Source organism: Simochromis diagramma, unplaced genomic scaffold (assembly GCF_900408965.1).
Source record: "Simochromis diagramma unplaced genomic scaffold, fSimDia1.1 OVJJ01000642.1, whole genome shotgun sequence".
NCBI lineage: Eukaryota > Metazoa > Chordata > Actinopteri > Cichliformes > Cichlidae > Simochromis > Simochromis diagramma.
In genome coordinates, this window is record NW_024387518.1 from 371,049 (window position 1) to 395,268 (window position 24,220).

Here is a 24,220-nt window from a genome sequence, read left to right on the forward strand (position 1 = left end):
GTGCTGCAGAAGCTTACTATTGGCCTTTGCTGCCTTTTTTCCATTTTGTTTGGGTTTCCTCCTGTCCTTTGAGTAACTGGGCAGTAATTTGCTTTAGAGTCAGCTTTTTGTGTTAGATTTTTGTGGTGACCCAGAACATTTGATCTGTGTGTTTTACTTGGGTTTTGAAGTCTCCTTTTTATAACAGTGTTTAAACCACATGTGGGATCTATGGAAGCTATTAATGTTTTTTTAATGTAAGTTATCTAATTAGTGAAGTTTGTTTCTGTAACATTGTTACGTTCCCCTGAGGGGTCTAGGCGGGGAGGGGGAAGTAACAAAAGTGACCGGGTCAGAAAAAAGGAGTCAGGGAGGCAAAACAGTTAAATAAAACAGTTTTATTGAAGTTATTCAACTAAAAGAGACGGACAAGCCGTTATCACCATAAAAGAAACACAAACAAAACTCAGGCGTTGGTCAAATAAAGCAAAAAGTCAAAAGGAAAGCACAGCTCACCAGCTGGAAACCACAAAACACAGCTCACTAGCTGGAAACACCACAAGACACTCAGCTCACTAGCTGGACCCACACAAAATGGCACTCTGGCCCAGAGCTCACCTTTCTCTGGGCTTAAATACCCTTAATTGCTGATGGGAGTCAGCTGCGCTGGAGGGAAAGGTGGCATCTCAGGCAGGAGGTAGTGGGACACGCCCACACAGGCACCCTCAGGAGAGAGAGAGAGAGAGAGAGAGAGAGGCCCTGCTAGGGCCGTAACAACATCTTCACAGTACTAATCGATAGGTCATCTGCTCTAAACTGAAGATTAAATTTATTTGGTAGTTTGAGTGTTTGGTTTCTGAAAGATGGATTTATAAATGCTTAATTTTGCTAAATCACTGGAATGATGCCCTTTTATTAGCTGCAGGTCACCAATATGTTTGTGCAGTAGTGTTAATCACAGAGGACATATTTGATTTCAGATTTTGAGTCTATTAATAAGTTATGTTTTTACTCACGATCTAAAGGCCTAAAGTGGAGGTGACTACTTGCCCTGGTGGTAAGATCATCCGTGGTTTGTGATTATTTATGCATCGCCCACTGGTAAGCCACAGCTCTGAAACAGCTAACAGTACATGCGCAAATAAATTATTGGCTCTTCTGATGTCTGTTTTACATTTCTGTTAATAAATTATTTATTTTACACTCTGAACCACGCCCGTGTCTCAGGTGTTGCAGACCTGGGTGCCTTCTTAGTAATTTGCAGTGTTTCAAACGCCCCCACCACGATGCCGCCCTGGGGAATTTCACCCAGAGAATATGGGTGAAATTCCCCAGGGCAGCGTTGTGGGGTTTACCCCGTGACTGTGAAACCTTCAACCTCCTAATCGCCAGAACAACATTTTGTGTTTGCAAAATTTGATGAATTCGGGTCAGCTGTAGATAATAGCCAGGGGTGGTCCTAGCCTGTTTTGGTGCACTCCCTCCCTCAAAGTTTGTCCATTCTGCGCTGCAGATGGGTTGCTTGTGTTAAAAATTTTAATTGCCTTAATCGTGATAACGGCGTTAACCTTGATAGCCCTAGTTTTTTTTTTTTGTTGTTGTTGTTTTATTTTGTTTTATATTGCGAGTTGGTTATTAGATGCCGCAGCCAGCCAGAGCATCCCCGCCGTCCCGCCCCTCTCCTCCCTGTGCAGCAAGCAGCAGGCGCACCTCATGGATGGAGGGCACCCAGCACACAAATGGGCAATAGAAAACGGCCTTTGCGATCGCAAGAATGCACTGGCATGATGTCAGGGCAGTAAGGGTGCGTGCAACTTTTTTTTCTTTTTAATGCATGATGCACCACGATGCAGCCCTGGGCAACGGCCCATGTCGCCCATATCAAAAGCCGCCACTGATAATAGCGGCAATATACAGTAAACCCAAGTCTTTGAAAACCTGAATGAACTGAATTTGGATAAATTCCCTGAACTCTGTTTGTGTCTGACAAGACTGACACACTTTGTACAGTTAAATTATGGTCATTGGTTAGAACACATAGTTCCCCTTCCCCACAACCCACACACACGCCCACGCACACACAGTTCAAGGCCCTTCCCACTGTGGTAAAAGAGGAAATGTGAAATATGAGCTTTTAATATTGTTTTATGTGTTTGTTGTTTGTTCTGCTAAATTGCGGCCCAACATCTCAAAACAGAAACCATTCAAAGCAGTAAAGCATCATTATTATTTCTGATTCTGATTAAACATTAAACTGGTGACATATATACTCATGTGACTCCTCAAACAACTAACAAGTTTTGTCACTTTAACGTTATTTCTATGCTCTGTCTGCAGTTACATTTATTTCATTTCACCCAGACTATGAACTTCCTGTCCGTCCACGTGCTGGATGAGGAGTACAAAGTATTTTTGAATAATGTGTCCTGTAACCATGCATCAAACGGTTGTTAAAAATAACACAGGTGGACCCCGGTAGCAGATCACTCAGACACGCTTAGTAGTAGTGAAACAGATTTATTTAGAATGAAAAACACAAAAACATTAAGGGGGCGAGGGAGCGCGCACACGGAGACACTCGAGCGTTAGTAAACGGGGAAATGTGAGAGACTGCAATGGTGGACATTGGTTGCACACAGATGTTTTACTTTGGCAGCAACTTAAACAACTGAGTCAAATTAACACTTAAATTCAAAACACATAAATCCAAGAAGGTGGTCAGTCTTCTTTTTTCAGTCTAAAAATTGGAGCGCTTACTTGTCACACATTTACTGAGGACTCGGACGAGGTGCGTGGACCTCGTGGCGGGGTTGGCCATGATAGTGTAGGCGGGCAGGGTGACTGACATCCAAAGGTGACAAACGAAGGAAAGGTAAGGCAGACTGGCGAGCGCTGAAGTGACCCTCAGGTTGTGGACGGCTGGGGTGACAGCGAAGCAAGGTGGCAGTAAAACAGGCGAAAATAATCCCAAAAAGACTTTGATTACTGGAGGATTTCCACACGAAACACGACTGAGTCATTACCACTTGCTCAGACAATACTCTGACAACAGACTTCTACCACTCCGCTATTTAACAAGTGTGTAGGGAAATGCCGAGAGTCACACACACACACCCCGCGCCTGCTACATAATGGGGAACCACAGCAAAACATGCGAAGCAGATGTAACAACAGACAGCTGTAGGGACCGAATGCTTTAAATGTAAAGGATATTTCAGTGATTATTTTGAAATATTGTCAAACGCTGTTACAGATTGTTCGGTTAATAAAGATGAAGTTTATACTAGACCGCGTTTGATTGAGTGTGTTGGACAGCTGTAATTATGAATAGGGGAAACTTATGAAACGGGCTTGAGACGTGTGCAAATTTGAAAGGGTGGGCAGGGCTTTTCGGCTGAACTAACGAGGAAGTCCTGAAAGTTTTTTCTGCTTGAAAAGCTGCGCCATTTATTTATTCCCCATGTTGGGAGCCATGTGCAGCTGGATGAACAGTCGGAGCTCTGGATGAGCAGAAATGTGGATTCTACCGCAGAACGTTTGAGAGAACGATCAAAGTTTGGGTTTCTTTTTATTGAGACTGCGCTGCTTCTGCGTCCGAGTCGGGAAACAAAGACACGACAGTAAGTACATTTGTGTTGAGGCCTGCTGCATCATGAAATCTCCCGATTTTCCTGACATCTGTATGCTTTAAAATGAAATGTTATAACAACAGTGGCCTGAAATTGAAACCCACGAAAACATCACCACAACTAATTGAAAAAAAAAGTCGTTTGCATTTCTCCGCCTTGCATTGACAGGGCCTAAATTATTTTCTGCTCCTTCCATGTGTTGCTTGCCTGTGTTCCTGCCAGATGTCCAGAAAAGATAAAAAAAACCAAAACAAAACAAAAAACAAACAAACCCCAAAACAACAAAAAACGTGTCAGAATAAATGTATTAGATAACAGCTGATAATCTAAGATGCACTATATAATAAAATACTTGATTGTCTACTGGAGCTGTGATATGAGTTATTTAATAAATGTTGTAAATAATGATGTAGTTAAATGTTCTCGTTCTGCGGTTTCACTCTTTAGGGCTCAATGAAGAATGCCAGGCTGCACAGCTGTCTTCTTCTCAGCATTAACAGCGACTCTCTTCTGTGCTGTAGTCGGTGAGTAGCTCCTAATGTTTCTGTTTCTAATGCATACACATTCTAAAAATAAACGTGTAAGCTAAAAAAAATGTCAGTTTAAATTAATTTTTTGAGTTACGACAATTTATTTCAAAATTATATTGAACCCACAAACTATATAAAGTTAAGGGAATTTTGTCTCTACAATCAAAAGTCATTCTAATGAACCCTTACTTACTTTTGAGTAAACACCTTAAAATGTTTTTAAGTCAACCAATTAATATGTTCCTTAACAATTTTTCTACATTATTTAAAAGTATTTAATCTGTTATGCAGTTAATCACAGTCATTACAAAAGTTAATCATTAATCATTTAAAAAAATTAACTTGCTGATTTTCTTCATCATCATTTATTTTAGCGTTTTCTTGTTTTTGCATTTGTAATAGGTTATTAAATAAATTAATCTTAAATAAATTAATTCAACATTGTCTAAGCAACTAATGATTTTATATGTAACTGTAGATATTTCAACACTTTATGTTTAAACATTGAAAATAAACTTGAAATGTTTTTTTTCCCCAAAATGTATAAACACATTAGCCTTCAGTAAATCGTTTGTATCATCAAAGTAAATTTACACAATCAGCCTTTATGTGTTTAACGCCACAGTAACAAATGTGTTGAATCTGTAAAATGTTAACTCCACTTACAAAAAAAACATTTAGCAAAAGGACTACCTTCAACCAATTGTTAAGTACATGTTAACTTTCTATGCACTCTGAACCTCTTAAAGTCTTGCATCTTTCTTTTATATAATGCAGTAAAAAACGTTTAAAATCAGTTTTACACATACAAGACTCAGTTTTCATAACAACATAATTAACAGTATTGTGCAATGCGTAACAGAGTTCTATTATGCGATATTATGCACATGTGTAGAGCACAGCACCTTGGCATGTCCTGTCCCTCAAGGATTTTTGTTCCCTCCACCACACTGATTGTAGTCTTATTGTCAGATCCGGGCGTGTACTGGTCACCAATCAGCACACCAATTTTTTTTAAACACCTGCTTTTCAAGGTTAGCCTTAAACTCTTCAGTATGTTAAAGAAAATCTAAAAAAAGGCTTAGTGGATTATATCATACACTGTTATCCTAACTAAATCTTAATTAATTTAGATCATCAGTTTAGTTCTTATTTATTTTTTAAAATTACGATATCATAATACAAGTCAATAAAAACAGATTCACTATTTTTTTGTTTTATATTCCTCCCAAAGCAGATGTTTGGTTAATATATCTAACTCAAGTTATAATAATTAATTAGAAATTTCCAGTTTGTTATTAAATTTGTTTCCCTCTTCCACTTCTACCTCTATTTTGTCATGCAGACACTGAAATGATTAAGTGAAGCCCTAATTTCCTTATTTAAAAATTTTAAGGAGCCTTTTGCAATGGCCAACACCTATGCTGAATGGGCCACTGACATGTGTGTGATATGGGGCGATTATTGATCAAGATGTGACCTAAAGTGACTAAGACGGAATCATGATGAAGGGTATGCAGTTCTGAATAAATGGGTTTTGCAACATGATTTCAAAGTTGTGAGAGAGTGACTCACATTCATTCCTATGGGCAATTTATTGTTTCCAATTAACCTGTCCCCACCACTAACTGCCTGTCTTTGAACTGTGAGAGGAAGCGGGAGTACCTGGGGAGAACCCAAACAAACATGTAAAACCCACACAGAAATTGGTGGAATTGAACCCAGGCCATTCATGCTGTGAGACAATAGTGATAACCACCAAGCCCACCAAACTCCATGAAAAGGTTCTCTTCCAGGTTCAGTGGGTACTTCGATTGTGCCATTTAAGAAAAAACTCTAAGTATTGAAATAAGTATAAACTATGTAGGTGACTGCCAACAAATTGAATTTTGAAGCCAAAGTTTTAATAATTATCATACTTCAAGAAGCATGTCATTGATCTGCCCGATTCTCACTTCCCTTGATGAAACTACATCCATCAGTTTTGGGGTCCAGTGGTCAAGTTTAGCCATAAAAGTAGATTCAAGGCTTGCAGTGGTTATTTCCCCGAGAAACTTCGACCATTTTTACAAAAAAATGTCAGGCTTCACAAATATTTTCTTTTCAAAGCACACATTGCTTATGTAAAGTTTTAATGGCAAGTAGAGTCACATAGTCTTTGCCAGGATCATACTACTGAAAGCTTATTAACATATTCCCATATAGTCTGGTGGTTAAGCCTTCTGGTTTCCACCTAGGCGGCCTGGGTTTGACTCCTGGGAACTGTTTACATAATTTTGTTAGGAATTAATAAAGGATTCTGATATCATTAATATTGTCATATTAACATAGTATTTCCAAAAACGCAACTATTCCAAGAAAGGTAATAGTGATAGATACTGGTCTTAAGATCAAGAGCGATACTTCAGTTAAGCTTTATCACAAGCGTAACCGAAATAGTTTACAATATAATATAATGTGTTAGGCAAGTTTTATAAAGACAGAACGTGTGAGGCAAACAGACCAACTCTACAGGACCCCTTCTCACAGACGTATTCACAGTTTAAAGGCTTCTAACTCTGGTTAAAAAAAAAAGTGATTGAAATTAGATAGCAAAATTTATAATATATGTATATAAGTCTTATCCATTCATATGCTAAAGTTCAAAATGGCTAAATAACATTGCTAAATAGTAGCATTACTTACATGTGGTAGTGCAATATTAGGTTGATGTAATTACCAAAATTATTAAGTCAACAGAACCCAAAAGCTCAGAAGACATATCTCAATAATAAATTTGAGTTTTTCTGTTACAGCCATGCATTTAATCAAGTGGTGGTAACAGGTTTGATGAATTGTTTTTAGGGTGTGTACATGTACACATACAGACATGTACATACTTTAAACCTTTAAAAAAAATGTATTTAGATTTATTTTCTTTAGAGCAGTCTAACTTCTGAGCTTGTCAGTGTGCTTAATGAATTTAAACGCCCAGTCTAACGGCTTGATTTGTCCGCTATTTGCTTATATACTCATTTAGTTTTGAGCATTTTTTTAAATTACTCCTAATTATTCTGTGTTGATTTCTTTTTAACCCCTGCAGGTCAGACTAAATTCACTGTGAGTGCAAAACAGGAGGTCTACTGTGCAGAAGAAAACACTAACGTCACGATGATCTGGCTGCTCCATTTTGACACGAACAGGCCTCCTGACTCCCTGCTAATAGACCTAATGAATGTGAGAAGGACGACACAGATTTTCTTCTATGACAGTGAGAGTGACACTGAAGTGTACCCAGATGAGAACTACAGAGGGCGACTACATTGTAATCCACGGCTAGCCAGGAAAGGACGGCTTGAATGTCTTTTAACTGATGTGAGGCTCAACGATACGGGGACATACGACTGTGTGATTGTCCTTAACAGAGAAAGTAGCTACAAAACATGTGACCTCAATGTTAAAGGTAAGACGACATCACCATCTCCTTTGTTGGTATCCAGGACAGTAACTAGACAGGAAAGAAATATTTTGACCTGAATAATCAAGGGATACCCAATTAGTGTGTTTCTTACACTAAGGGACATTTTCCCAGCTTTATCACAGTCAAAAAATAAATGAATAAAAAGAATAAACAAATGTGTCATTTCAGGTTGGGAAAATTCACAAACTGTATATTAAAATATCTACATAGCCAACTTAATACTACTTAATACTTTAAAGGTATCTCCTTGAATGAAACGGTGACTAAACCCCATGCTATATTATCAAAATATAATATTAGAATTGCAATGAATGTACTCTGTTGTTGAATCTGCTTATGTAGGATACATACAGTAAATTTTATAGATTTTTTTTTTTCGTGCTACCTACATTGTAGAGAGTAACTTTACCTCCACTCCTAAAAAGAGAAATTAGTATGGTATTACAGTGGGATTCAGCAGGTGGGGGGACCCTAAGACCTGTGTAGTGTCTCAGCATGGGGAAAATAATCACAACTTACATAATTAATATGAGCTTCAGTAGGTTTTCTTAGTGTACATGATGTGTTCAGCTGACCTGCTGCTCTTTGCGGGTTTACACAACTGAATTCAACAAGTAAGCAGTTTCACATGCCATCTTGGCTAATGCCCATCAACTACACTCACAATATATGGAGAGATGACCCAAATGCAGGACTCCAGGCTGGCTAAGAAGGTTTTATTACAGCGATATGAGGAACAGGTAAATGTGCAGGGATGGTTTGGGTCCTGGCCTCCCTAACCCTAGGAGCAGGAACAGGCCTAGGAACTCCCTGGACACCAGCCCTCCCCACCCGAGGAACAGGTACGGGTGAAGGAGTGGACTGTGTCTCAGCTGCCCTCGCTCTGGGAGCAGGCGATGGCTGGACACTAGTTGCCCCCACCTGAGGAACTGGCACAGACATGCTGAGCCCTAGCCCCTCTAGGAACCAGGACAGGGACTTGCTGTGCCCTAGCCACCATAAGCCAGGAAACTAAAGTAGTAGTAGTAGGTTGGGTCTGAACCACTCTGCAAGCAGAAACAGGCAGTGAGAGAGGTTCTGGCATGACCACAGGAGGAGAAAAATGATCAGGTTCGAAGTCGTAAATGTCCTTCGTGAAAGCCTCAGAGGGCGGAACAGTCTTTATGGATGTAGCTGGGTACTGAACAGTCACTAGCGCTTTAGCAGAGTGAACAGAATCTTTGACTTGGGGTGAGCAGGAGGATGTCTATATCACTCACCCAAGGGAAGTGCTCTGCATGAGAAGAGCAATAGCAGCGGGAGCCTTGCCTCCCCTTGGCGGAGGGAGCAGAGAAACTGGGTGATTAGTCTCTGGAGAGCCCAGACAGGAGGCAGAGTTGCTGAGCCATGTCAAGGAGGAAAAGCTGGCATGAACCATGGTTTCCACCTCAGTTTCCTTTCCAAAAAGGAAAGCGCTGACTACTGCAGCTCATATTTTTCAGAATCCGCTGGGTCCATTCCGTGTTCGAGTCACAGGTCTCATCATTCTGTCATGTTCAGTGGGTGGAAAATGGAGAGAGGACCCAAATGCAGGGGCATTGAGGGCTTAAAAGAACTGGATAATGAGGAGGGTTGGTGTTACGCCCCTAGTCTAGGCGTGTAGGGACGCACATAAGGTTGGAGGAGAGAGAGACAAATCCCCGCTCTGGTTCCCAAGCCAAACATCCAAACCAGTTGTGAGTAAAAAGGTGATTTTATTTAAGGAAAAGAAGCATAGCTCCAGGGTGAGCCCAGGCCAAAATAATAAACAAAACCAACTAAGTCCCACCAGAGAAAAACTAACTAAACCCTAGGAAAGAAACAGAACAAACAAATGACAGAGCTATCCCTCGCTCCCTACCCGGAAAACAGGAGAAAACGGTTCCAAAAGAAAAGGCGGCTCACCCCTTCCGCTTCAGCCCAAGAGTGCCTACGCTCTCAGCTAATGCACTAGGAGCGGCTTTCACAATTCACGCTCACACAAATACACAATAAAAATACAGGCTGGGAAAACCAGGGTCAGGGCCGCGTCGGCTGTCAAGCTACTCGCTCGCTCCACTCTCTCTCCCTCTCCCTGTGGATCTGTCAGAGCGGCTTTTTGAAGGTAGTCACCCGCTCCATGGTCCAATCAGCCGCTCACTACTCTTCATTAGGGGAGGGACCTGGAAAGAGTCTTAAGCACAGTACAGAAACATAGAAAGAAAACAGCCCACACAGGGTCCTCATGGCCACAGCCGTAACAGTTGGAAACAGGTGAGAACACAGCTGGAATAAATCTAACTAGTGACCCTAATGACCCAGACAAAGTTGCACAAAGACAAGAGGTTATCACAATAAAACTGGAAACATACATGGGAAACTTAGTGACAAAAGTCCAAATGGAAAACACTAGGTCAAACACTGAGGTACCCTGACAGATGTGCACATACATTTTTTTTAATGCACGGCAGAACAAGAGCACAATGGTAAGGTGCAATCTCTATCAAAGAGAGAAACAACTGGAGATTACTGTACTAGCCAAGCTACTGCTGGCTCCAGTTTCACTGCTCTGAGATCAGTGATCAGTCTGCACTTATTGTGGAAACAGGTAGCATTTGCAAGTATAGAAGCACCTTCATTTATCATCATAACTCATGAGTATGTATTATGTTAGAAACTTTTAATACCTTGTTTAGCACATGATTAATGAAAGCTTTGCTGATGGAGAGGGTAACTCCTGCCATGTCTGGTTAAACCACTTTATAGTTTTACTAGCCCCGCCCACTCAAGATCAAAGTGGGCTGTACACTATATCGCCAAAAGTACCGGTATTTGCTCATCTGCCTTCACATACATATAAACTTGAATGACATCCCATTCTTAAACCACGGGGTTTAATAAGATGTCAGTCTACCCTTTGCAGCTGTAACAGCTTCAACTCTCCTGGAAAGGTTTACCACGAGGTTTAAGAGTGTTTATGAGAATTTTTGACTATTCTTCCAGAAGCACATTTGTGAGGTCAGACACGTTGGATTTAAAAAAAAAAAATTCACATAATTTATGTGCAGCTAACATAACTGTGTGATGTCATAATGTCAAAATGGACCCAATTCTCATAGAAATGTTTCCAGCACCTTGTTGAATCTATGCCATGAAGAACTGAGGCAACTCTAAAGGCAAACGAGGGTTCAGCCTGGCAGCAAGATGTAATGAGTGAAATGGCCAGTTTGTGGTTTTTGGAAATTGTTTTCACACACCGAGGAAACGTAATAAAGAAGTTGTGTTGTGTAATCCTAGTGCTTAGTCTGTACCAGCTTCTCCATTTTTTTAACTAGTGACTAGGTTTTCTCAGAAGTTCATATTTATTGATCCTGTCACTCATGCTTGTTCAATGTCTTCCCAGCTGCCTTCAAAACACCTGTGGCAGAGACATCAACACCAGTGAAGAGTGGAAGGAACAGCCTATATGCAGTGCCAGCTTTGTTTATAGTGGCGATTTTTGTACTTTTCCTTTAGTAAATAACTACTGTCTATTTATGTGAAGTAGCAGCCCATTACAGATCACTCCTGAGACTGTAATGAGGCTGCTGACAGCTTTTTGAAGTATTGTCAAAATTCCTCAGAGCTGTACCACAGAGCAGTGCACACTTACGTCATCCTCCACTGTCCCATATTTAACACAAACTTATGCACTTTTATTCCCAAGTTTGTTTGTTTTTTCAGTGATTTTTCCATTTTTTTTCCTCTCTGACCTGCTGCATCCCATGTTGATATGTTTAGGCTAAAACATGTGGAAAAGAGAAGTTTAATCATCACTTCACCCAAAAATACTATTTATCCCAAATCTGAAACATGTTAGTTCATCCTAGCTGGATTGTTATTCACATCACAACATTGTCATTATTCACACAATGTATTTATTTTTCATTGGTACAATGTGTGACTAGCACAAATGCTAACCATAAACTGAAAGTAAAAGGGTTAGCAGCTGCTTTGTTATAGTTCTTACAATTTTAATGCTACCTCAGCTTTATAAGCTCTGAAGGAGTTAAAAAATATGCTGTTAATTAACTCTGGTGCTAATGGAGCTCATTCAGTTTACATATAAGTTTTTTTGTATCGGCTTCTGTTTGCAAACCATCTTCTTCTATGGAGCAGTTTAGACTTGATAAAGGTTTATGTGCAGCTATGTTTTAAACCTCAACATGGTCAAAATAGTTTGCTGTTGGTCATTAACACAAGCTAGTGTTATGAAGTTCACTGATCAGTGTTTATCCATTGTTGACCTTAATGCGCTTTGCTCAGCAGCTCAAGACTTGATTGGAATCAGTAATTTGATGAATGTTTTTTTATTTTTTTTATTTCCTTGACGTTTCTACCTCATATTATCCACTTTACATTGGTCCAGAGGAGTCGTCCATTACAGATTACCTCTCAGTTAACCTCTTTCTGTAATGGAATGTTAATATTCACTGGGATTTCCTGGCCAGATTTGAATCATCCACCAGACACTGTAATGTCTGCTGGACATTTTTTTCAAGTTGTTGGTGTGACCAGGGAGGTGCAATGAGTGAGATTAATTACTTAGTGGAATATGTTCTAACTCATGTTTTATGAAAGGGAGCCTCATTAATTCATAAGATTCAGGCACGTGCGGGGGGGGGGGGGGGGGGGGGGGGCTATAGGGGCTTGAGCACCCGCCCCTTTCCTGATGGGTGCCCAAAGTGCCCTTTTGATAAGGCAACTTTTTTTTAAAAAAAATTTTTTTTTTTTTTTTTTATGTGAGTGTGCGTGCGTGCGGAGTCCTGTCTGTGCCCCTCAACAATAATATTTAACTATTAATCACAGTTTTGCTAAATAAAAGGATCTGGCTTGCATCAGTCACATTATCACATTTAACCAATGATCGCCCTTGACGGCAGAACGCGCTGGTTACGAGCCGGGAACGAGCTCACAAAGAGCACGCGCATTTTTAGCGGTCCGGAGCTGTAGGAGAAACACAAGTTAACTCAGAGACACAGACTGATGCGACAAAACCAGTAAGTAGGTGTACAGCGTACACTGTAGTGTGTAGCACACAGGAGTATTAGCTTATTACGTACACGTTGGTAAGCTGTCTTGTTGCAACTGACGAACTGAAACAAACGAGCGTGCTGTGTGTGCAACAGCGCGACAAACATTACCTGTCCTTTTATTAACTGCACAAGTAGTGCTGGTCACAGCTGCTGGCTACCTGTGTAAGGCTGTCATGGGTCTGTAGCTCTGTCACCGTTTTAGGGAACATATTTAGTTTTAAAGTATTTAGAAACATATTTAGTTTTAAAGTAAGTTTCCGGGCTTTTCCTGCCTTTCTGGAGGGATTATATTTCACTAAAAAACGATCTAATATGCATGTCCACATAATTATGCATTATTATAATTATAATATATTAAAAAACACACGCTGTATTTTAAAGAACATACATTAAGAAGCAGATTATATTAGATTTATATTTTAAATAAGACAAAATTTGGATTTTACAGCAGTAAAATGATTGTATCTCTACAGTTTAAAAATGTAATAAGCTTTGCCCCTGCACAGAGTGGATAGTGAAACAAATGGAATCATCATAATGACATTATTTCATATTTATTACTTCCCCCTCCTCATTGCTTTATTATTGTAGCTCTAGTAATGAATAATAATGTAAGGATTCTGGATCAGCACCATGATGCCCATAGTATATACAGTATTCTGAAGAAGGTCTAAAATGTCACTGTGTGTGCGTGCATGTGTGTGTTTTATTTAGCTGGATTTTAAAAAAATATTACTCATGATATAACATTGTCCAGACATGCCTGGTAAGGACATGAGGAGGAAACAGCAGGAGCTGTGTGAGGCTACTAAAGGCAGTGCTATAACATTTTTCTGTCATCATTTTATTATAGATTAAGTGCAAGAGTTGTTAGGTGTGGATAATTAGATTATAGTTTATTGCAATAGCAAGTTGTGCCTTGTTCTCACATATTAAGTGGAGAGTGATATATGAAATGATGGGATGGAAGGAAGAAGAGAAGCAAAGAGTGAATCACAGGCAGAGCCTAAATTATTTCTCACAGTTTTTTGTTGCCTTATGGTTCCAAGCGCTGTCACCAATCTTTGCATTTTGTTATTATCTCATGACACTTGTTTAATCAGCTACCATCTCTCCTATGGACTTTTTAATGTCTACAGTCTCAGATCAACACAGCCCTGCCCTTCCCATATTAGATTCTTGATGAATGTGTGTTGTTGTTATTCAGCCTGGTTCAATGTGCCCCTTTTTAACTTTGAGCACCCGCCCCTTTAAACCTCTCTGCACGGCCCTGATAAGATTAACCAATGAGAGGCTCTCTCACCTTATTTGTTGCTGTTATACTTTCTAATAACCTTTTTTGGTCTCTGACTGGGGTGTTAGCTTTTTCTGAGCATTTTGTTGAACCATAGTATATCCCTCTGGTCTTAATTCCAGAGTTAGATCCTCGAGGTCTTTATTCCATCTCCTCTTTGTAATCAACTGAATGAACACTGATTTAAAAAAAAAACATGATGACACATTGTTTTTCAGATATTTCAGAGAAAAGCAGCAGAACAGCAGGAAAGTTTCACTGAGTAAAACATTCGGATTAATCTGTGGCATGTCTGCTTGAACTCTAGTGTCATAGTGTCCTGTTTTATAAACCTTCGAAACTGGACCATCATCATTAGCAGAGGTTGACAACGAGATCGACGCTCACACATACCACAGCTTCAGCTATTTGTTTATCAGCAAAACTGGAGACAGGGTTTGAGAACAATGCACTAAATGGGAAAGTATCCACAATTTGTGGAGGTTTACTCAAACACATCTCAGCCTAAGATGTCTTTATTATTTTTTTAAAAATAAAATACCTCAAACCTACTGAGAGAAAGCTGATCTCTCACCAACTTTATTGGGATGTGGAGATTGGAGGAATGCACTGCAAAGTGGGCAGACTCAAGGGCACTGATTTTAGGAGTTTGTAGAAGTACAGTACATGATCAACTGTAAAACTCTGCTAATAAAAACTGTATAAAAATAAAGAGACATGTCTAGATCTCCTTTTCGGGATGAGAAGTAACAAGAGTCCAAGTGAAACGATGCAACAGAAGACAGGTTATAAAATATTATTATAACTGCTCTTATATTATTATTATTATTATTATTATTATTATTATTAGTTATATTAGTAGTATTATTATAGTTTAATAGTCCGCGTTATTTTCAAATCTTTATAGAAAGGACAAACAACAGCCACGTTTTTGTCTTCTCACGGAAGCTGAAGAAGAAATACAGATCACATGACTGGAACAAAGTTTAAACTGTTTGTGTGTAAAATTGAGTAATAGTGTCTCTATTACGGATGAATCTCAAATTCACTATGAACACACACAATAATTTAAATTGAATTTTTTTAGGCTCATTTGTTGTTTTCTGTGTTTTCCATAATCTGAAACAAGATTGAGTCTTGTTCCAGATTTGTTTTCATTCTACACTGAAACAGAATAAGTTTTTATCCAATAAACAGGTGCCCATTCTTCAAAGCAAACACCTGTTTATACCTATTTGACAGAGTTATACAGTTATGAATGTGTCTTTTTCAGTGGCTGTCTGTTTTTTTACAACAGATTATTCATTGCATTATTACTCAGAGCTGAGGCGTTGCGTACAGTGGCAATTTTCATTAATCATTTCTAAATCCAAACATATAACTACAAAAAAACCCTTTCCAACTTTGTTAGAAATACAAAATGTGGTTGTTTGTGAAACAGTTCAAAGTGTGCCTTACCAATTTTACTGGGTGATAGTAGAACTTCAATGATGCGACTGACAATTTTTATTTTACAGTTTTGACACCATCAGCTTTTTAGAATAGAATAGAATAGAATAGAATAGAGACTGTATTGTAATTCAGAACACACACCAGTTAGTTGTCATCAGAACGGAATTTCAGTGCATTTACTTGCCATCAGACTACACGGTATAAATAAAAATAAATACAAATATAAAGGTGGTAGAAAAAAAAAAGAATCTAGGATATGTACACGTAAGAACATAGGAGACAATTTCTGTATAGACTATTGTTGGTGGAAACGATTGTACAGATTATTCAATGCTTTTTAATGTTTGGCTTCTTTGTGAGGTTGGGATTATCAGCTGTGTTGTGCAGAAGTCGGCTTTATTTGACAACTGTTAGAAATCATATAATTGTAAGAACCAATCACCTAAGTAAAGATAAACAGCAGTCCATCATTATTTTAAGAATAGTCAGTTCAGAAAACTGCTAAAACTTTGAATGTGTCCCCATGTACAGTTGCAAAAAGCATCAAGCACTATGATGAAACTGGCTCACATGAGGACCGCCCCAGGAAAGGAAGACCAAGAGTCACCTCTGCTGCTGAGGATAAATTCATCTGAGTCACCAGCCTCAGAAATCACCTCAGCCTCAGAAGTTAACAGTACCTCAGATTAGAGCCCAGATAAATGCCACACAGAGTTTCAGTAGCAGACACATCTCTACATCAGCTGTCCAGAGGAGACTGAGTGATTCAGGCCTTTATGGTCAAATAGCTGCTAAGAAACCACTATTAGGCAAAGCAACAAGCAAAAGATTTGTTTGTACCAAGAAACACAAGGGATAAAGATCAGACCCACAAGAAATAAAGATCAGACCAGTGGAAATCTGTGCTTTGGTCTGATGAGTCCATGTTTGAGATCTTTGGCTCCACCCGCCGTGTCTTTGTGAAACAAAGAAAAGATGAACAGATCTCTACAAGCATGGTTCTCACTGTGAAGCATGGGGCAGCTTGGAGGGGTAACTGTTGTTTGTAAACTCAGACCTAAATTTAACTTTTGAATCATATTCAAAACCAAATGAAAAGATGACATATTTAATCAACGTGCAGGGTACTCCCATTAAATGGGAGCTCCCTTTGGTAGTTGCACAGCATTAGACTACAGTGAGAGAGACTGTTGTCTGTTTATTTATGTAATTCCAGAATATCATAGTTGTGAAACACACATGTAGCAGGTGTCAATATATCATAAAATATAAGATAACTAAAGAACAGGACCATTAATATAAAATAACTAAAGGACAGGACCATTAATATATTCTGCTAATATCCCAGCTGTAATTGGGACACCTTAAACCAGCAGTGAAAGGAAGTGTCACTGCTTCCTTCCGCCCTCGTGCTTTGAAGCTCGTGATTATTGAAAGTTGTGAATCAGAAAGAAGACATACAAGAAGGCGTATGAAACAAGAGGGAGGGCGGCACAAAACACATCAATCCACAAGTGTGCCTAATGATATGATCCCTTTGTGTTCGAATCCACACGGGGGGATTTATGAAGTTCAAATTATTAATGCTGTTTTTTTATGTCTGTTTTAGAGTTCTAGAGGATGCTAAAGACTGTGTGACCTGCAGAGAGTGACAAACAAAATAACTTTTTTTGATAAATGTTGTTGTTTTGCTTAGTTGTCCTCTCGAAGATAATAGTTGTGAGAACAGTTGCCAGAGTCAGTGGAAGAGCTGATTTTTATTGAAAGCTGTAGACTGTGCCTGAAAACCTACAAACACTGACTGTGAGTGTCTCGTTTTTTATCTGAGTGAAGCTCAAATGTGGAGTGGTTTCTGAAATCTATTCTTATGTTGCTGAGAGTTTTGTTACGTTAATATATTAATAAAGTTATGAAATATTATCATAGCATTTTAACTAACTAATCTTCTACACGCTGTAAACATGATAATAGTTATAAATGCTTTTAAAACAATGTGGTTTAACCAACATCAGGGTTTTCCCTTTAGTTTATCTGATGAAGTGGCGCCATCGTGTGACGTAAACATTTCTGCACCATCAAAGACGAAACAGCTTCTCAAGCTTTTGATGTTTAGGCGGTAACTAAAATCACTACAGTGCAAACAGCACGTTCTTCGGTCAATTCTGTGCATCTACATTTGTTTTAGTTTTTAACACTTACTGAGGTGAAGTTGTTGTTATGTTACAAAGGTGATGTCAGCTATGACCCGTTAAGAGGTCAAACTGGGGACAAATGCTGCTTTGGCCGCTTTCTGTGCAGAATGTTTGTGAGCCGTGAAAACTTTTTTTTTTACAGACCACCCACAATGAAAACTGTGAAGACTTTAACATGTACACTGTTTTGAGAGTAAATCAAAGTGCAGGTTTTTCTTTAAAGCTCAACAACACATTTGTTCCAGTTCTCAGTGTGTCTGCTCCTCTCGTTCCCTCTCTGTCTCCTCAACAGGATCATTCGTAGTGAACACTGATTCAGCTCTGGCAGCTCTAAAGTCAGTGTCACTGGTAAGTTGATTCAGTAGAAGTTAATATGTATGCTGAGAGGGAGAGAGACAGTATATATCCTCAGTTTGTTCAAAAGCTTCACCACCATCTGGGTAAGACGGGAACTTTAGTTGCCAACAGGAATAAAATATGTACATGTAGAATTTCTAAAAAAGAAACTTTGTTCATCTGAATTGAATTAATCGTACATCCAGTAATTTCCTGTATTTGTAATACTGTACATGTAAACCTGTGCATTATTGTATCTATCATGTAGGAGCAAATCCCCACTAGGACATTTATTCACTGAACTCCATAGAGAACAATGAAACTGACACTGAATCACTGTTTAAAGACAGAATAAAATGAAACAAAATACTGACATAAACATAAAATATAAGGATATAAAAATGTGATTACACTGTACCAATTTTTATCTTAACTACACAACATTAAAGCTTCATGTGTGACAGTTGAAGCTCTCAAAGTGCTGAAGGCTGATGGTGGCCTGTAAGCAAAGACATTTCATGGATCAACAGTTCAAATCAAACTCTGATTCAGAGCAGAACAAGAGCAAAGCAGTGTTTCTCTCATATTTAAACTCTTCTGTTCCAGCAGTCAGACTGTAATCGCATTACATGTTTCACTAATGTAATAATGTCAATGTTTAATGTGTTAGTGTTAAATCAGAATCAGAATCAAAAGACTTTATTTATCCCCAAGGGGCAATTAACAAACAACTGAGCAGCATAATGTTGGAGATAAGGACAATAAGAAGAGGCAATAGGAGTGAAATAATAAATACACAGAATATACAGTACGTAGAGTTTTAAAATTACACAGTTTTAAAGTTAAAGTGACTGAAAGGCGAATAAATAACTAAGTGACTAAAAGTGAATAAAGTGTCGGTAGTGTAAGAGGAGTGTAGTTTATGTTTGTGGGTGTTAGAAATGTTCTTACCGGCTGGAGTTAAAAAGCAGGGTGGCTTTGGGGACAAAGGTGGCTCTCCTCCTCTCAGTCCTGCAGGAAATGCAGCGGAGGCGGAGGTAAAAAGGAGCACATAGAACCAGGCTGAAGAACAACAACACACATTCATTAAGAATCTAATATCGTATCACACTATATCACTGTCATCAGGTGGAGAAAATGCAAAGAAAACGTAGCCTGTGTTTTACCTGATGGGTACAATGTTACTGTTGAGGAGTTGCTGCTGCTCCTGCTGCTGATGGTGCTGGGGGGAAGGGCTGTGTTGATCTGAGGCTGTAGACTGTAAAAGGTCCATAGGAGTGATGGGAGCTGATTAAACAAGTGTTATGAGATAACAATAAAATGCAAAGATTGGTGACAGTGTTTATAAGGCAGCAGATTAAAAAAGAAACTGTGGGAAATAAACTAGGTTCTGCCTGTGAATCACTCTTTACGTCTCCATCTGCTCAGGGCCGCGGTTACCATAGCTACTGTGGAAGGTGCAGTGAATTAAACAGCTGGCACTGCGATGACTTACTGGCGATATGATTGCTTATGTTTTTCATTACAAAAGAATTGTCTGATGTGGCTGTGTCCTCAGAAAATCTGGATATACACCCCGAGTTGAATACATATAAAAAAATTGGATGGTGTAATCATTTCTGGAGGCTGGAGTTTTCAGTATACACAAACAACAAGCTGCTTCAGACACTGATCCTCCCGGTGGAAATGCACCTTCTCTTTCATCCTTGTATAAAACAGACTTTTAATGTTAGTTTAAATTCAAAATACACGGTTAGAAATATATATGAACACTAGATAATAAAGCAGGAGTGGGGAACTCCAGGCCTCGTGAGCCGGTGACCTGCAGGATTTAGATGTGTCCTTGATCCAACACAGCTGATTTAAATGGCTAAATTACAACTTCAACATGTCTTGAAGTTCTCCAGAGGCCTGGTAATGAAGTAATCATTTGATTCAGGTGTGTTGACCCAGGGTGAGATCTGAAACCTGCAGGACATCGGCTCTCGAGGCCTGGAGAGGCCAACTCCTGTAATTAAAAAAAGTGAATGGTTCAGTCTCATCTGTTCTCTAGTAAGACATTAAATTTCACTAAAACTATGCAGTTATGAAACGTAACTTTAATCTGAGCCAAATCGATTTGCTTAGTTGTAAATAAAAGAGTGCAGTAAACGTGACCCGACAGACAGAAGCTAATTATGCCCAGTGTTTAACCTCCACTGAGAATAAAAACTCAGCAAGGTTTTAAAGCTGTGTGCTGGTGAGCAGTAAACTGTGATTATCACCAGGTTAAATGGAACACAGAGACACGAAACCAGGTGGAATTGTAATTAAAATGATTTCATTGTTGGCTGAAGATAATACTTATACTAACACATCCATATCTGCCACACAGAGCTCTGCATTTACTGCTCATTTAGAACAAATGACTGTCTCAGCAAACGAGGACACAATCACACAGTTCACTGTCTTTGTTAGATGCGCGCCTGTTTCAGCACAGTTCACAAACTCCCTCCAACACAACGTCCGGCCCACTGTGCGGCTCCACCAATGAGATCCGAGGGCCCGCGCAGTGGTATTACCATACAGCCTGTATAAAAAGCGCTGCTCTCAGTCACGAAGCTCATTCGTTACTGCAGAGTATCGAAGAGAGAAAATGCCTGAACCCGCCAAGTCCGCTCCCAAGAAGGGCTCCAAGAAAGCTGTGACCAAGACCGCCGGCAAGGGCGGCAAGAAGAAGAGAAAGACCAGGAAGGAGAGCTACGCCATCTACGTGTACAAGGTGCTGAAGCAGGTCCACCCCGACACCGGGATCTCCTCCAAGGCCATGAGCATCATGAACTCGTTTGTCAACGACATCTTCGAGCGCATCGCTGCCGAGGCATCTCGCCTGGCCCACTACAACAAACGCTCCACCATCACCTCCAGGGAGATCCAGACCGCAGTGCGCCTGCTCCTCCCCGGTGAGCTGGCCAAGCACGCAGTGTCTGAGGGCACCAAGGCCGTCACAAAGTACACGAGCTCAAAGTAAACTGGCTATCAGACGTCAACACAACGGCTCTTTTCAGAGCCACACACTTTAAACTGACGAGCATATGTCCTATTATTCAACGTACAAGTACTTTGTTGTGGACGTTGGTTTCACTGGGTGGTATAATCTGCTGTACTGACTGAGACTTTAAATGTTTCCTTACTTTTTAGACTGTAGAAAGAAACTCACTAAAAATCCAGCATTGATATGACTTTGCCACTCGCGCCTTTTTATTGCACGGTCTTGTGTCTGTATCGTTTTTGGTCGTCTGTCTTTGTTTTGTTGCAGGGTTGTTTTTTGTTTTTTTGTTTTTTCCCACACATGCACATTTATGTGGTCATGTGTCTGTTATATGGAGCACCATGGTCTTTGGAGGAATGCTGTCTCGCTTCACTGTGTACTGTAGCACTGCACATGGTTGAAATGACAAACCCACTTGCTCACTAACCTTACAAACGAAACTAGACTAACTACTTTGATACATAAAGGGCTGATTTGTTGGACTATCAACGGGCAAAAATTGGCAACTACATGCCAAAATCTAAACTAAGAGAAATTCGTATTAGTTTGTTTTTTGTAATCCCCCCTTGGCAACCTTTGATGGATGACACCTTTAGCATTTGCCTTTACTGCCTATGCCACAGGCCCTGCTGTGTCCTTCACATCCAGCTTTTCTAGCTATAACCAAAGAGGAATTTCCATCAAAGCTGTCTTCAATCTAACTCCTAATTTGATGGCTCCATAGCCACCTTTTTTATCTGCCTTTATATAATGCAACTATTGTAGTAAGTGCTGTGCATAAGATGGAGGAGTTGTACAGGAGGTAGGTAGGAATGATTTCCTGTGGTGTTCAGAGGTGAATTTTGGTTCTCAGTCTCTCACTCCTGTGACTGGTCAGCATTTTACTTGTCTTGGACAGAAATCTATGATTACACATTTTTCAGTAGGTGGAAGAATCACAGAATCCTCCAGAAAGAAGAGCAGAGATATACTGGGCATAACTAAAGGCACTAGATTAAACTGAGGTCGCTATCCAGGACATGAGATGAGCTTTAGTAGTCCCACAGCTGGGAAATTCACCAACATGGGCAGAGCAGGATAAAATAAACAATTACAACAATATTACTATGAATAAAATGATTAAATATGTTTGACTAGTAGAGTCAACAAGTCGAGGTTAGATAAGCTGGATGTTTTTAGCAGGTATTGAGTATTACACATTGAGATACTCGGTGATCAGTTTGTGGATGTGTGTATTCACGTGTTCATTCACTGCTGTTGTTTATTGTAGAGTCAATAACTGTAGAAGGAAACTGAGTCAACGCAGACTAAGATATCAGAGCCAAAGTGTGGAAGCGAGCTGCTGTAAGGTCACTAATGAAGCTTCTGATGTACAACAATGTGAGTGAAACTGTGCTTTGGTTAGAAGCGAGCAGCTGTCACACAGGTCTCGCTGCTCCGTGGGCCTCCCGCAGCATCGGTGTGTTTGCTGGGAGCTCGCAGCGTCACTTTGTCCCAAAGCTGCGCTCACCAGATGCTGCTTTTAACTCTGAGTGTGTGAACAAACATGTGTATAAGCTGGAAAAGGCTTTTTACGGAGCTCTGCTGCGGCTCCACCGGTTTTAGCAGAGAAAAGAGTCAAAGAAGCCGCCGAGCAGCGCTGAGCTCCGCACCGAGTCACTGAGCTTTGGGTTAGCGCCACGAACCGAGAGCAGAGAGCACGAGAGTCCGACACGAGTAGGGTTGCCAACTCCCTGAAAAATAAATAAGGGACACCTCGTGGCCAGGGCCGGGCGACCCAGTTGTCTTCACCCTTCCCAGTGTGGTGAATTTTCTAGCTCTTTTTTTGTGTGTGAAATTATTTTTTTAACCCTTTGACTTGAATTTGATTTAAGTAGATGTGTATTCTTTGTGATATGAACACATGTGAAACAAATGATCATTTAGCCATTTATTTTTAGCTCAAAATGACAACATTAACACAGTAAAACAGGTCTCCTTCTTAAACAGAAGCCTGTCATGCTTAACTTTTGAGAATATAAGTAAATCTTTCTTTAAAAGAACTCTGTCCTGCTTAACTTAAAATAATAGAAAACAATAGAAAGAAAAACATTCTTGTAACAGTGCACATTTAGTGCATTTAGTACAATTGGCTTCAGCTGAGGTATTATTTCAGCTTTTCTAATGCTAATCAGCTGCTCCTGTTTGTAAACCCGCTTGTTCCCATGATTACGCATCATAACTCATCATCATTATTCATCTATGTATTACTTTTATGTATTAGTCATCTATTTGTTGTAATCATCTATCCTTGCAGTTGTTTATTACACAAAATAAATTATATTATCACACTTCTGGCCACATAGCGCTGATATTCACTGCACATGCCCATATTAACTTTTTCCAGCCAGGTGTTTTCCTTTTCCCATTCTTCCCTTTCTCTGAGGGGAACAAACATTGCTGCTCTAATGCTGGGCAGACACTGTGTGATTTTAGGCCCATTTTGAGCTGATTTTTGAGTGATCGGACCGATTTTGGCCTTCATCGTGCATCGTGTAGTATACGTGGGGTAACGAGAAGTGATTAACACCTCACGACCAGCTCCCGATCATCAATCGCTCGTGAGGGTCTCACCACAGCCGCTCACACTGCTCGCGCGCAAACACGTAAACGCCGTGAAAAAGATGGAGCAGCACGGCTGTGCAGCGTGTGATCTGGACACAAGCGATGGAGGCACAACTTGTAGAACTTTGGAAAGCTCATCCGAGCCTTTTCGATGTGGCATCACAAAATTATCACGACCACAACAACCGTGAAAATAGTTGGATTTACATTGCTGCTCAGTCACAGCTGCCTGATCAATGTTTTTCATTAGCAATTTAGCAAAGTTGATAGTGGTGGTGTGTCTGTGTGAAAGACAGAGAGGGAGAGCGAGCGACAGATTTTCTGTTATAACCTTCATTTTATGGACGCACAGTGTGCGCACTCAGGTCGCATCAGAGCATCGGGCGGTATAGTGTGAGATACTGCATCGTGACCTACCAACTTCTAACCCCTGCGAGTCAATCGTGCAGTTTGAGCAGGAGCTGAATAACGTGACTGAAAAAAATCGCAGTGTCTGCCCAGCTTTAGGTGTACTGTCGTCCGAGACTTGCACCGCAGTGTCTGCGTTTGTTTCCCTGTTGGCCATGCTTCTTGTTGTGGTCATCTGTTGTCTTCCGGTATTTTCTCCGTAAGCGACCTTTCCTCGACCAATGAGATGCGCG

General features: G+C 40.0%; 2 protein-coding genes across 12 annotated transcripts; both read left to right on the plus strand.

Annotated features, from left to right (window-relative positions):
- The first annotated feature begins 1,129 nt into the window (after positions 1 to 1,129).
- LOC120725873 (histone H2B 1/2-like) lies at positions 1,130 to 20,998 on the plus strand. 11 transcript variants are annotated; one of them, XM_040018936.1, is made up of 3 exons: positions 1,130 to 1,142; positions 9,355 to 9,361; positions 20,573 to 20,998. In XM_040018936.1, the coding sequence occupies exon 3, from the start codon at positions 20,580 to 20,582 to the stop codon at positions 20,952 to 20,954; it is 375 nt and encodes a 124-aa protein (XP_039874870.1). In that variant the 5' UTR covers positions 1,130 to 1,142; positions 9,355 to 9,361; positions 20,573 to 20,579; the 3' UTR covers positions 20,955 to 20,998. The 11 variants fall into 11 exon arrangements, with proteins under 11 accessions (XP_039874870.1, XP_039874871.1, XP_039874869.1 ...); XM_040018937.1 differs by lacking the exon at positions 9,355 to 9,361 and adding an exon at positions 3,460 to 3,470 and having other exon boundaries at positions 1,131 to 1,142; positions 20,577 to 20,998; XM_040018935.1 differs by lacking the exon at positions 9,355 to 9,361 and adding an exon at positions 8,772 to 8,775 and having other exon boundaries at positions 1,131 to 1,142.
- LOC120725871 (programmed cell death 1 ligand 1-like) lies at positions 3,477 to 11,827 on the plus strand. Its single transcript, XM_040018932.1, has 4 exons — positions 3,477 to 3,599; positions 4,056 to 4,132; positions 7,221 to 7,580; positions 10,999 to 11,827. The coding sequence occupies exons 2-4, from the start codon at positions 4,069 to 4,071 to the stop codon at positions 11,109 to 11,111; spliced, it is 537 nt and encodes a 178-aa protein (XP_039874866.1). The 5' UTR covers positions 3,477 to 3,599; positions 4,056 to 4,068; the 3' UTR covers positions 11,112 to 11,827.
- Positions 20,999 to 24,220: the final 3,222 nt, after the last annotated feature.

Bases quoted from the DNA above. Each gene is read 5' to 3' on its own strand.
- LOC120725871 (XM_040018932.1), top strand. From the start codon at position 4,069: ATGCCAGGCTGCACAGCTGTCTTCTTCTCAGCATTAACAGCGACTCTC. The intron at 4,133-7,220 runs GTGAGTAGCTCC...TAACCCCTGCAG, and splicing joins TCTCTTCTGTGCTGTAGTCG to GTCAGACTAAATTCACTGTG. The intron at 7,581-10,998 runs GTAAGACGACAT...ATGTCTTCCCAG, and splicing joins ATGTGACCTCAATGTTAAAG to CTGCCTTCAAAACACCTGTG.
- LOC120725873 (XM_040018936.1), top strand. From the start codon at position 20,580: ATGCCTGAACCCGCCAAGTCCGCTCCCAAGAAGGGCTCCAAGAAAGCT.